The sequence below is a fragment of the Gossypium hirsutum genome, chromosome A11 (genome assembly GCF_007990345.1).
Source record: "Gossypium hirsutum isolate 1008001.06 chromosome A11, Gossypium_hirsutum_v2.1, whole genome shotgun sequence".
Lineage (NCBI taxonomy): Eukaryota > Viridiplantae > Streptophyta > Magnoliopsida > Malvales > Malvaceae > Gossypium > Gossypium hirsutum.
The window spans coordinates 51,079,581-51,094,361 of NC_053434.1; the positions used below are offsets into that span (position 1 = coordinate 51,079,581).

Genomic DNA, 14,781 nt, shown 5'->3' on the forward strand with positions numbered 1-14,781 from the left:
GCAATAACTAAGTAAAAATAGTATTTAAATATTAATTTGGAAAGAATAAACTTAAATAATTACAATATCTAATTCAAATTGAGTATTTAACTTATTTTATTTTTCCTAAATTTTAGTAATTAAGATATAGTTTATAAAAATATCCCACCCCTATCGACAATTCTAGCTTTGCCCCTAAATCGTTCTCTTATTTTTAAAATTTAATGTGACAAAAATATTATCTCATGTGTAATACCATGTTACCATACACACACATAAAAAAAAAACAATTAGTAGATTTCATGATAGCCATTTGCGTTAAACATTAAAATTTCGAAATTTGAAAAATATAACTAAGAATGAACCAGTTTAAGAATACGAACTAAATCTATAACTTTACACATAATATAAGGCTAATAGCATAATTTAATCAAATAAATTTAACTACTATTATTTAGTCAAGATTAAAATAAAAAATTAAACAAATTAAAATTAATCAAATTAAAATAGACAAATTACAGTTGTAATAGCAAAATTTTACCCCATTTTATCAGAATGAAAGTTGAAAAAATACCAAGGTCCGGCCAAAGTTTTCCAACTTTCAAGAACAAATAGAGCTAAATTTGTTTAAAAATAAACACAGAAATCTTAAATTAAAATAATCTATTAACTCTGAATTTGGAATAACTGATTAAATTTTTTCTGCATAAAGAAACTACAAAAGAAACCCAGGAAAATGATAATTGATAATAACTATGATGATGATGATGATAATTTTGATTTTTGATTTTTGGTTCGCTCCATTTGAGGGAACTGAGGACCTAATCAAGATGCCCGTACCCACCTCCTCATTTTGGCGTAACCTATCGCCATAGCCTCCTACCACCCCACTTGAAGCCTTCTCCCAACCATTTTGGTACTTTTATTTGTTTTTGCATTTTTGGTTAGATCCCGTATTACATGCATGTTGATTTTAGTTCCAGTGTTCAGGACAATACCAATGAAGACTTGGAGCTTCTTCATCTGAGAAGAACTTGCAAGCTTCATCTGCACTGAAGAAATTTTTTTCTTCCATCTTCACAAATTGCTGGGGTTGGAAGCACTTCATAGAAGAAGATGAAGAGGAGTTGAAATTGTGTGAAGGGGCTGTTGTCGGTGACATCCAAACATGTTGGCTTTGTAGAACCCCAGATGAAGATACACCCACGTAGTTCGAGCCGTTGTTGTTGTCTTCATTCAACACAGCGCTAGAGTCACTATCTGATGAACCGTCTTTTAAGTCTAGGAAAAGGTTGTTCTTCAAGCTCTCATACTTCACTTCTACTGGTGCTTCACTTTGTTCTAGTGTTCTATTAGCAGTTTTAGTCACATTCACCTCCTCCTTCACTGAAACATTGTCCTTTCCATTCAGCTTTGCCTTCACCTCCTCTATCTGCATCATCAACCGGAAAAAATGAAAAAAAAAAAAACTCTAATCATCCCAAGTTCAAATCCATGAAATAAGCTTATTACCTGTTTAAGAAGAACTTGATTATCATGCTGGAGGTTATCATAATTGAGCTTAAGAGTTTCATATCTGTTTTTGAGAAGCCCATAATCCTTCTCCAGTTGTTTGGTCTTCCACCTAGCACGGCGGTTTTGGAACCAGACAGCAACTTGTCGAGGTCGCAAGCCAAGTTGTTGAGCTAGTTTCAATTTTCTTCCAGGATCAAGTTTGTTTTCCACCTCGAAATCCTTCTCCAACGCCTTCACTTGATCTACATTCAATCGCCTCTTCTTTTCTGCAACATACCCTGATTCTTCCACGCCCTCTTCTTCATCTAATCCATCTAAAATCGACTGAAACTCTCTACTGTAAATCTGGTTGTCATCTGTAACAAAACAAACCTAAGTACATACATAATTAAGATACTAAAACAGGGTATTATGAGTGTAATCGGACCTGAGATTGGGCAGATGGACATCATAGCACCCAAGGAATGTGAGCTGCCAACTCTTTTCATGATTATTGATGAAAACAACACTCTTTAAAAAACAGATCTCTTCTTCTTAAGGTGACCAAAGGATGTTTGTTATGGATATTGCCGGACTTTCTGACATGCAAAAAGAGAAACAAAAAATTCTTGTACAAGGGTGTAATATGATAGTTTACAACTGTATAACAACGACCATTGTCCTCTCTCAATTACTTCCCCATCATATTTCTTCTCCTTCTTCAACACAGTTCCCATCCAAAAACAAGAAGAAATGGAAGCTACAAAAACCAAACAAGCCAAGCTTCCAAGAAAACCAAAACACCCTCCAAAACCCAAACCTACAAGAGAAGAAATTACAAACCTGTCGTGTTCTTCAATCTCTCCTTGTTTTTCTCTACATTTTTACTCAATCAAAATACAAATAGTCTATGACTGTTCATCAAGAAAAGCCAAAAGAAATAGTTTTTTTTCTTTTCTTGTTTTTTTTCAAGCGAGAGAGAGAATAATGGGAAGTTATCAAATTCAGAACCCAGCTGCCTTAACTGGTTTCTTTGGGTTTCAATATAAACAAAGATAGATGATATTTGGGTTAGAATTTGACTGGAGTTCGGTACACAGCAAGGTTGGGTAAATTGCAAATTATATTTTTTAGTTGTTTACCGAACCGTCAGATATTTGCATATTTGTACAATATTAAAATTTGAATATGATACTTATTTAAATTAGATTTTATCTTAATGGTAAGTAAGAGATCATGATAACTTTGAGATTATCCTATGCTTGTGGATTGATTTATAATTTAATTGGTATAAGTATTATTATCAATGTAGAAGGATGTGAATTCGAGTACATTTTTTTCCTGAAAAATAAACTAACTTAAACGCAGGGGCGAAGCCAGAATAAATATTTAGGGGGCAGGATAAAATTTTAATTTTTTATAGTTTATATTTTTATAATTTGTAAATGATTAAATCAAATTTTTATAATTTTAGGGGGGCCAAAGTGTAATTTTACCTTCGCTAATTTAAAATTTTTAAAAAATTTTAAGGGCCAAAAGAACAAATTTATATTTTAAGGGGGCCGGCCCATGCCAACCCCCTGGCTTCGCCCCTGCTTAAAGGAGAATAAAATCTAAAATATTATCTTTACTCGACAACAGCTTTTGAATCCTGCTTGATTTCTTCGTTTAATCCTTGGGATTGATCCCTCGCATATGAGTTTCTATATTGTCGTGCCCAGCAAACAAAGATCTTGATGGTCTCTGTTACACTCCATGTTATGTCTTGAAAAACTAATAAGTTCCTATTCTTCCATATACGCCATGCGACAAGTACAAAGTGGGTTAACCAAGCAGTTTTAGCCCAGGACAGCCATTCGTTGTGCCTTAAATTTTCCTCCACCTATTCAAAAGTATTACTAGAAAAAAATTGTGATTGCTGGTTTGGAAGGACAATGTTCAAGTAGATTTCTTTTGTTATTGGGCAGTCTCTGAGAGCATGAGTAATTTCTTCAATGTTTTGTTGGTAGACTAGGCAAGAGTTGTTGTAGCTGAGTCCTCTTCTTGCTCTTTCTTGGTTGGTGAGTAGCCGCTACTTGCATGTTAACCAAAGGAAGAAACGAATGTGTTGGTGGGTCCTAGATATTTCCAAATTTCCTTCCACCTGTTGTCCCTATTCCATTATCATTCGGTAAGCAGATTTAATCTAAAAATTTCCGTTAGAGGCGGGCTTCCGTTGAATTTTGTCTTGACCTGCTAACTGATATGGGGGAGGTATATTGATAATTTTCTGCACTATTTCTTTTGTTAGGTTTTCCTTAAAGGCTTCAAGATTTCAGACTCTTTTCGTTGTAACCATGTCTTAGAGCAAGCATTCACTTATAGGTCTGTTTGGATTTTGAACTTGTTTAATTAGCGGCCAACTGTAGGGACCCAGTTATTATTCTGGTAGTGTATTTTTGCTCCGTTGTTGACCGACCAGTAGATGTTATCTTTCAGCATAGGCCAAATCTGCTCAAGTGCTCTCTATAGTGCAGAGCTATTCCCTTTTTTTATACTTTCTAGAATTACCTCTGTCAATCTATATTTTGACCGTAACACACGCGTCTCCAGTGCATTTTGATTGGATATAAGGTTAATTCATACTTTTAACAGGAAAGCTTTATTTTGTTCATGTAAACGCCTTAAGCCTAAGCCTCCATGTGTACGAGGCTGGCATATTGTTTGCCAATCCATAAGTGCTACTTTCCTTCCTTCTGTATTAGATCCCCAAATGAATTGTCTTGCTAAATTTTCAATTTCATCACACACCCCTTTTGGTATTTTCATGGATTGCATGAAGTAATTGAGGATAGTTAAGAGTACTGATTGAACGAGAGTAAAGTGTCTGGCCATGGAAAGTTGCTTTGCATCCCAATTGCAGAGTTTTGATCAGACCTTTTCAATCACAAATTGAATTATGGATTTAGTGATTCTTTTATGTAATAATGGAATTCCAGGATATTTACCTAGTGTTTGTACTTTTTGATACCCCAAGATCTTGCTAAGCCTATCACTTAGTTCTTCTACTACTCTTTTTGAAAAAAAATGTTGGCTTTCCTTGTATTGATACAATGACCTAAGAAGCTGCAGAACTAATCAAGGATATTCTTCAGTAGCATGCCCTGTTTGATATCTACTTTTGAGAAAATCACCAAATCATCTGCGAAGAATATATGTGATAAATTGGGTCTAGATCTAGATAATTTAATAGGGAGCTAGTTTTTCGAGGAGATATAGGAGTGGAAGCTGTGTCTTAGCCATTCCATACATAAGACAAATAAGTAGGGCGATAAAGGGCACCCTTGTCTAACTCCTCTTACGGGTTTAAATTTTCCAGTGGGTGCTCCGTTCCATAGTACTTGCATAGTAGTTGTTGTGATGGCTGACATAATGACTCTTCGTAGGTAGTCTGGTATTGTAGCTACTTGAATTAATTTATCAATGAAATCCCAACGTACTCTGTCATAAGCTTTTTCTAAGTCTATCTTGACTGCCATCCACTTCTTATTTTTTGCACGCATCGAGTGTATGACCCCCTGAGCTATGATAATATTATCGGTAATGTTTCTTCCAATAATGAACCCAACTTGTTCTTGAGAAATAATTTTAGGAAAGACTACTTTGAACCTATTGGCTATTATTTTCATGACAAATTTGTAAAAAACATTGCAAAAACTTATTCGTCTAAATTGCGATATTTCTTCTGGTTGAGCTACCTTTGGAACTAGGACAATTAGTATGTTATTGAGTTCATAATCAATGGGACACCCTTTAAACACATCCTTGACCCAAGAACTGATTGCTTCCCTTATGTTTTCCCATGGTTCTGAAATCACTTCTAAATGGTTTTAATGGGGCCATATTAAAGAGTGCTATTTTGATTTCCTCATTTGTGACTTCTTTTTGTAAAAAATAAATGTCACTATTTTCTAATGGAGGGAATTGACTTGCGGGTAATTTTCCCAATCTATTCGGTTTTTCTCCATATAATCTTTGAAAGTAATTAACCGTTTCTTCTTGGATATCTTCTGGATCATATAGCCACTCACCGTTTATGTTTCGAAGTGCACTAATATGATTAACTTTCCTTCTATGTAGTGTGCAGCTATGAAAGAATTTTGTGTTTCTATCCCTTAGTTTGAGCCAATCGCATCTGGATTTTTGCATCCATAATAACTCCTCCTAGCTAAGAACACTTTAAAGTTCTTCTTCTGATGTTCATTTGCTTCTGGGCTAAAGAATATGAGTAGGATCTTTCAAGTTTTGTTTGTATTGTGTTTAAAGATTTGATCAATTTTTGCTTGCAGTATCCAATGTGATCGTATACATTTTTGTTCCATCCTTTAAGCCTTTCAGTAAGTTGATTGAGAGGGCTATACATATCTCTCTCGTATTTCTAGGAATTTTTAATTATGTTGGAAGTCTTGATGTTCTGCCCATCCAGCGAGAAGTTTGAAGGGTCGACCTCTAGGGAGTTTAAAATCTGGATTGACACTTACTAATAATGGTCTATAATCTAATTAGATTCGAGTTAGGTGTGTTATTAAGCATTGAGGAAATGATTGGCACCAAGCTTCGTTCCCTATCGCGATATCCAATCTTTCAAAGACTCCTCTTCGTTGCCAAGTAAATAAGGGTCCTTAAAATCCCAAGTCTTGAAGATTTTTAAAGTCCATGAATTCCCCAAAATGTAGGCATCTTTTCCCTATGATGTTACCCCCTTTTTTTATCTTCGATGGAGAGGATTGTATTAAAATCGCCTATTGCCATCCAAAGGGTATAATCCAATGGTATTTTTATTTTTAAAGCTTCTTATAAGTTCTTCCTTTTAGTGGGATTGGGACTTCCATAAATAATAGCAAGTAAGACGGGTTGTATTGTTCCCCCATTGTAACCAGAATAAATTGGGGGTGGTTTTGAATTATTTCTAGGTTAATTTCATCCTTCCACCCAATCTAGATTCCCCTTGAAAAGCCTTTTGCTTCAATACGATGTAAATGATGAAAACCGAGTTTGACAATTATTTAATCCATTTTACTACCACTCATATTTGGTTCTAAAAGTCCTACAATATTTGGTCTATAATCTATTCTATATTCTCTAAAGATGCGTGGAAATTTAGCACTTACGCATCCTTGACAATTCTAGACGAAAATTGACAAATTAAATTTGTTATTCGTCATAAAGGTTTAAAAGGAGTTTACCTAATCTAATTTTGCTGTTGTGAGGCACCCCTGCTTTCTGCGCACTCGTCTCCTTAATTTGGTTTGTTAAAAATACCTTGCTTGACTTGCTCATGTAGCAACTCCACCATGTTATCCATTGATTCTGCCAAAGGAATTTTGATGGATGTAGCTTTGAATGGGTTTCCTTTATCCCAAATTATCCTTTTGAGTTTTTGCCCTTTTGTGCTGCCATTTGTTTTCCCCCCACTGGTGCTCACGGTGGGAGAATTCTTCTGACATCCTATATGATTTTTAAGAGTTGGTCTTTCTTCCTGCTTTCTTCTGTGAGTATAAGACTCTTTGAACATTACAACTGAATGTTTGGTTGAATCTATAATTCTGTTGGTAGGGATTACTGCAATTTCATTTATGTTTCGGCATTAGAATGAAGGGTATACTAGGAATCTGAGTTTTCTATCGGTTGTTGATATTGGATTTATCTCGTGTTTTGTCTCTCAGTCTTTGTATTATTTTCTTTGACCCCTGTCATCTTTATTCCTGATTCACCCCCCAATTATTGAGTCGGTAAGAAGATTGCTGGTTATGCTTCTTGCTTATTATTGTTATTTGTTTCTTTTCCTTTTCTTGTTTTTGGTTCAGCTTGTAGCAGGTCTGATTAATCTTGGCTTTTTGAATTATAGTTGTTCTGGTCTCCTTTAGAGGATGCGTTAGGCCCTATTGTTTTAGGCTGATTCTTTTTGTTGAAGCCTGGGTTAGCTGGAGTTTTCTTATCAATTATTTGCTGAATTTGACCTGTGAGTGATGAGCTTTTTTTTTCTTCCATTGAGCGTACCACCGGCCCATCCTCCTTTTGGGTTTGAATGATTTCCGTAGTAGGCCTAATCTCACCCAAATCCATTTCGTTAGTTAGAGTTTCCAATGGTTGAAACCTTGTATTTTCTTGCTTCTTTTCTTTGGCTACACGATGCTATTCTGCCTCTTTGTTGTTCATCGCTGGTTTCATTTTTCAACGAGCATCCATGGGCCATAGTCACTGGAGTTGTCTGTAAGATTGCTTCCTTTTAATTCAGTTCTATTTTCCTAAACTGTAACACCCCTCGCCCGTATCCCTCGCCAGAACAGGGTTCGAGATGTTGCCCGACTTAAACTCAGTCAATCACACAAAAACAGTGCCGAAAAATTTCAATCAATTTAAAACTTTTCTTTTCACATGCAATCTGTCCCATATATGGGCTTACAAGGCCCAAAACATCACTAGCCAATACTTTTGGCTAAATTATAATATCACATACTCAACATTAAAGCCGTATACATGCCATAGACTCGAAATACTAGGATTTACTTACACCAATAGCGTGAGCTCGATAGTGTGATAATATATTCGGCGAACTCCAACCCGAGCAGGTAACCAAAGTAAAAAATCTATAAAATAGAGGAATGTAACAATGGAGTAAGCTTTCATAAGCTTAGTAAGTCTTAAGCAATGCAAACAAATAAACGCAATTATACTTCGATTATTCAATTTCTTAAGTGGCCATATTCTAGGTATATTGCCATCTGGCCGAATACACACAAACACATAATGCACGTTCAGCATTCTTATCACACTAAATCTGAATTCATATAACATAATTAAATCGAATACTTTCACATACTTTCACACCCTGACCCGGTGTATCATGATCATAGATATAGTTATAACATTTATTCACGTATGTATCACAATGCACACTTATGATTCATTGCAGATCAAACTCACATATGAGTACATAATGCGTACTTGGCCCACTTAACGTACTGAATGTATTCATTTGTCAACCTAACACGAGGTACCTTAGTCATGGACTTTTCTCAAATCACCGGCATTTTGCCTGTTAGGCTCGAGGCCCGATATCAGTTCACCGGCATTATAGCCTGCTAGGCACGAAGGCCCGAATACACATGACCGGCACGAAGCCTGCTAGGCACGAAAGCCCGAATACACATCACCGGCACTAAGCCTGCTAGGCACGAAGGCCCGAATATAATACCAGCACTAGGCCTGCGGGATTTAACCCGAATACACATCAAATATCATGCATATTTAATCATATATTAATACATCTCATTCAACATATCACATTCGTAGTCATTTGCAACATTCGGGTATAAGCTCCATATGAATGCCATCGTTTACATTTCGGTTCAAAACTCATTCATAAATATCACATATCCATTTCACCATTCAAACTTAACCCATAGTGACCATTCGACTATAAGTCATATACATAAATTATTTATCGCACAACTTAATTTAAGTAGAACCAAAAGGTCACGATTCATCTAATATATACATATTGCTCACTGATTCACACACAACCTTTCAAATTAGCAATTATAAGATGGTTCCGCACATAGCCCATCCTTATTGATAATTTACGATGGTTTTACCCTTACTCACATATATGTCATAGGCATTTTTACCTATGCTTCACAATTCACATTCATGATTCAATTCCAATTGATTTAACATGCATAAGTACATATCACATACCTTAATAATTTACTTTATAGAACGAATCCACATATCGTATTAGCTCATAGTCTTATAGCACCACACTTTTAATAGTTTACCTCATCGAAGTTCACATTTAATCACTTTAGTGCCAAGCCATATTCGGCTACCACAAAGGACTAATAATAATAATTTTATACACATCATGGTTTCCTTTAGGTATTTAATAATCACAAATAGTGATATCTCCACTAGCACATATACGGCACAGTTTCTTCATTGTAACACTCATTTAGTGCATCAAATTTCCAAATCCAATTCAACTTAAGCATAATAGCCATAACCGGCTTATAGCCTTAAATCATTACATATTCGGCACATTAACTAAATAAAATTTACATTCCCTTTTACATATTAATTTAACTCTTGGGCATATAAAAAGGAATCAAGCTTAAACACTTAAGAACTTACCTTGAATGTTGCCGAACGATTACAACGGCTATTCGATTACTTTCTCTTTTCCCTTCCGAATTTTCCCCTCTATGCTCTTGAGCTTAAATTCAACAATTTTAAACTTAGTCATTATTTGAATTTCACACATACAGATCATAGTAAGCTTATAAGAAATCAATAAGCAACTCATTAACAAATTTTTGTTAATGTTTACCACAAAATTATAATTTCACTGCAAGCTGTCTTCCTAAGCAGCAGTCACTAAATCATTTATAACTGGAGCTACGAAACTCAAAATCAATTACCATTAATTTTCCCTGAAAATAGACTCATATATATTATATCCATAAAATTTTCAGAATTTTTGGTTTGGCCAATCAATACCAGATTTTTCTTAAAGTTTCCCTTCTTTCACTGTTTGACTAATCTGACTACTCTACACTACGAATCAAATTTCTCATTGTACAGAATTCAAAATATTTTCTCGCTTATTTCATTTGAAACTAGACTCATTAAGGAGTCTAAGCATGTAAACTTCATCTTATAACCATTTTTGTACAATTTATAATGATTCTGTAAAAATAGAATAGAGGATCTAGAAGTCATTTTGACCCTGTCCCACATCACTTCAAATATCTCATTATCGGAAATTCTTTTGCTTACATGGTTTATTTTATAAGAAACTAGACTCATTAAGATTTAATTACATAATTTATTCAGCTTCTAACTCATTTCCCTCAATTTATGGTGATTTTCCAAAATCACATTACAGCTGCTGTCTCAAGCAGATTTATTACAATATACTAATTCACAACTCTTTACATTCATATTATTAACGAAACATAGTTATGCAACCAAAACACAAATCATATATACCTTTTAATATGCATATCAAGATAATTAGGTTACTTAACACCTAACTCACATAGCCAAAGTACATATAACCTTAATGTCCAAATATTAATACCACCCAAAATTCTTATGACTTAACCCTTAACCCCATTTTGCCGAATATTCATTAAATATTTAGTTCACATACAGATACATAAATGATTTGAAAATTTCCTTTAACCAAACATACATTCGGCAATGGTCACAACGACTTAACAAGTCTTAGAAACATTCTTTAACATTTTAACTTCATCTTATTACCCCCAAAGACCGAATGTACACATATATAAAATAATAATAATAATAATGCCGAATGCCATTAACTAATAAAGCCACACACACAGCTTATATACAAAATTCATCCTTACATAGCCTATAGCTCATTTGGCCATTCATCACTCAAACCTAACAAAGCTTCATATCAAACTCCTATGACCGAGCACACATATACTTACATTCCAATACTCATAACATTCAAAATCACATTCTAAATAAAAGAATCATGAACAATGCCGAATCCTTAGGTGTTCAATCATCTAATTTACTCAATTCAATACATCGAAACAACATTTGTTCAAGACATCAAGCATTTTTTTTATTTTCAGCTATTACATATATGAGCATTAAAAATTCACATTTTTAGCAAGATCAATTTCTTTCCTCAACACATTCTTCATCAAAACTTAAAGGAAATAATCAAATTCCTTCTTTGATAACCATAGGCGAATGCTCATCCATCCATCAAAATTTAAAATTTAGCATGGGCTAAGTAAGAACCATGATGGTTAACCTAAAACAAGCTAAAATTTCACAACTTTAACACAATATACTAACCTTCTTAAGCCTTCAAATGACCGAAAGTCTTCCCCCTTTTCTTTCCTCAATATTTTCTTTCCCCAATTTCGACAATCAAGATAAAAGATGAACATCCATTTTTTTGTCATCTTTTATTGTTTTACTAATTAATTTATTTCAAAAATAAAGCCATCACTTATTATAATACTAAAATAAAACATATATTATACATCAACCATCATTTATGACAGGCCACTAAACAAAATTGGTCCATTTGACATGCAAATCCCTCTTGTCATCATTTCATGCATTATTTGGTACTTTAAAATTTACCTATCACACTTTCAAGTTTTATCACATGAGTCCTATCTTATAAATTTCACATACAAATGACCAGATTAAAGCATGAAACTTTCACACATGCATTTACACATATAATAAACACAGAATTTAACAGTTAATTATTTTTATGACTTGGTTTTGTGGTCCCGAAGCCACTTTTCGACTAGGGTCAAATTAGGGCTGTCACATAAACTGTTTCTTTTCCAGAGATGCTTTATTTCTCTTTTTGCTAATCAATCGCTGATTTTGGACAAATTTCCTGTGAATGTCCATAGTGGCCATAAGAAAAACACACCGTGGGGAGGTGCTCATATTTGATTCTCTGAAGAACTCCATCGATTAGAACTTTTGATGTAAGGGCCTTTTCAAGATTGACATAAACCGCCATTCTTGCAAATCTTCCCCGGACTCCATTATCTGTGTTAAAGTCTAATTTTGCGACCCTTCCCACCATTCCTCCTATCTCTCAGAGTATTTTTCTTTCGTACATGTAACATCCCAAAATAGGGCCTAAATGGAACAATGGTTGTGAAACCACGAATCTGAGATAGAAAGTTTATTCCGATTACTTTTTATAATTTACCAAGTGATTAGATGCACGTGTTAGAGTATCGATGGAAAATTTTTATAGATAGCATGCTTAATTTACCTACTAGGGCTTAATTTCAAAAAGTTGATAAATATGAGTTTTTAATTTACCTACTAGGGCTTAATTGCAAAAAGTTGATAAATATGAGTTTTAGATACTAAAGGATTAAATTGAAGAGTATAATTGAAGTAGAGGTCCTTAAATGGAAATTAGACCATTAGGTTTTCATGGACAAAAATGGACATACATAGATAAAAATAACTAAATTTTTAATGAAGGGTATTTTAGCCATTCGATAATCGAAATATTAAAAAAGGGAAAAAGATGGCAAAATGTGCCCATCTTCTTCATTAGGCCGAAATTTCAAGGGTTGTTCATAGCTAGGGTTTTGTCAAGCTTCCAAGCTTCATAGTAAGTGATTCCAAGCCCCATTTTTAATGTTCTTTATGTTTTTGAAGTCGCAGTAACTTAATTTAGCTTATTCTAGCAATAATTTAACCTAGGGTTCAAATTTGGAAAAATACGCATAGGTGAAATGTTTTTATTTTGATGTTTTATGGTAGAATATAAAGCTTGAAATTATGTTAAACGACTTGAGCTAAGCGATTTTAAGCGAAAATGAGTAAAATGAGATAATCGGTAAAAATACCTAATGGTCATAAGTACATGTTAGAGTGGAAATTTGATGTTGTTGTAGGTAAATAAATGATCAGCATGTCATAAAACATAAGAATTAGGGATAAAGTTTCATTTCTGAGCCTTGGGGCGAAAGTATAAATATGCAAAAGTTTAAGGGTAAAATTGTAATTTTTCCAAAGTTAGAGTTAAGGACTGTTTTGATAAACGTTAATATTAAATAAGTTAAAATTTCTATTATAGATCAAGAATAATGAAATTCGGGGTTAGACCGAGGAAAGAAAAAGGTTGAGGACTAAATTAAAATATTTAATCATATTTTGTATCGAGGATAGTTTGTGGTAAATAAATGCAATGTTTTATTATTTATAATTAATGATGTTATTTTTCAGAATCTATATATTTATTTTGTAAATTTATTCCTTGACGATTCAAGCAAGAATTGACAGAGAAATGATACTTAAAAGTCTTGGTTGAACCGTAGAAATGTGTAAGATACAAATGTCATGACATTAGGGTTTAAGGATACCAAGTAACACCATGCCAAGGCATGGCATTGGTAAGTTTTACAAGGCAAGGAAATCATGTAAGACCATGTCAAGACATGACATTGATAAACTATGATAAGGTAAAGATCCCATGTAAGACTATGCCAAGGCATTGCAATGGTGAGTTCATAAGGCAAGGATACCACGTAAGACCATATCAAGACATGGTAATGGTAAGTTTAAAAAGGAAAGGTACCCGTGTATCCTTAGTATTCCAAGTGGTTCAACAAAAAATTTAAAGAATGTACCAAAGAGAAAGTAAGATAAGTCTGGTAACGCCTCGTGCTCAACTCCAGCAATAGTATCGGGTAAGAGATGTTACATTTATTAGTATCAGAGCAAGAATTTAGTCGGTTCTCAGAATATTCAGTATGAGTAAGAGTCTAGCTATACATGCCATACTTATATTTTGATAGTGTGACAAATCCTGACGATTTTAAAATGTTTTTCTTTTATAGTTATGGATCTTGAACGAGTTGGTACAGATGATGTAGAAAGTAACGCACCTGCTCCCGCAGAAGGGACGGTGCCACCACTAGCCTTTTACAGTTAGTCAGGAAGGATGGGCTCGAGAAGCCTTCTTCCAAGCTATGAATGAATTTTTTGTCGAGTTCGTTCGTACGAATCTAGCCGTTAGACCTCCACCCCCATGATTCTTAGACTACCCATATAGCTTCCCCAATTACAGATACAGTCAGAAGAGAGATGCCACTAGTTGATAAAATTAGAAAACAATAGGCCGAAAAGTTTTGGGCTACTAAATATGATGATGCAGAGAAAACTAAATTTTGGCTCGAGAATACTATTAGGGTCTTTGATGAGTTATCGCGCACACCTGAAGAGTGCATGAAGTGTTGTATCACTTTTACGATACTCGGCCTACCATTGGTGGAAGACACTTGTGTCAGTAGTACCGAAAGAGAGGGTTACTTGGGATTTCTTTCAGGAGGAGTTCCGTAAGAAATATATTAGTTAGAGATTCATCAACCAGAAAAGAAAAAAATTCCTTGAACTAAAGTAGGGTAAAATGACAGTGACTGGATATGAACGTGAATTTGTCAGACTCAGTAATTATGCTCGAGAGTGTGTGTCTACTGAAGTTATTATGTGCAAGAGATTTGAAGATGGGCTCAATGATGATATTCGACTGCCAGTCAGTGTTTTAGAAATAAAAGAGTTTGTTATTTTAGTTGAAAGAGCTTGTAAGGTAGAGGAGTTACTGAAAGGAAAGGGTAAAGCTAAAATTGAGATGTAAGACACGAAGAAAAGACAGATTAGCAAGTCGTTTCAGTCTACATCCAAGAGGCCTAGAGAGTTCTCTATGAGATCTAATTTTTCAGCAGGGTATTTTAG

General features: G+C 34.4%; 1 protein-coding gene across 1 annotated transcript; it reads right to left on the reverse strand.

Moving 5' to 3' along the window:
- Positions 1–627: 627 nt before the first annotated feature.
- Positions 628–2,570, reverse strand: LOC121210147 (homeobox-leucine zipper protein ATHB-6). The gene is made up of 3 exons (XM_041082322.1): positions 1,922–2,570; positions 1,492–1,850; positions 628–1,411 (listed from the first exon to the last, which is right to left on the reverse strand). The coding sequence occupies exons 1-3, from the start codon at positions 1,980–1,982 to the stop codon at positions 953–955; spliced, it is 879 nt and encodes a 292-aa protein (XP_040938256.1). The 5' UTR covers positions 1,983–2,570; the 3' UTR covers positions 628–952.
- Positions 2,571–14,781: the final 12,211 nt, after the last annotated feature.

Coding starts and splice junctions, on each gene's coding strand:
- LOC121210147 (XM_041082322.1), bottom strand. CDS start 1,982: ATGAAAAGAGTTGGCAGCTCACATTCCTTGGGTGCTATGATGTCCATC. Junction 1,851..1,921: donor GTCCATCTGCCCAATCTCAG/GTCCGATTACAC, acceptor GTTTTGTTACAG/ATGACAACCAGATTTACAGT. Junction 1,412..1,491: donor ATCAAGTTCTTCTTAAACAG/GTAATAAGCTTA, acceptor TTGATGATGCAG/ATAGAGGAGGTGAAGGCAAA.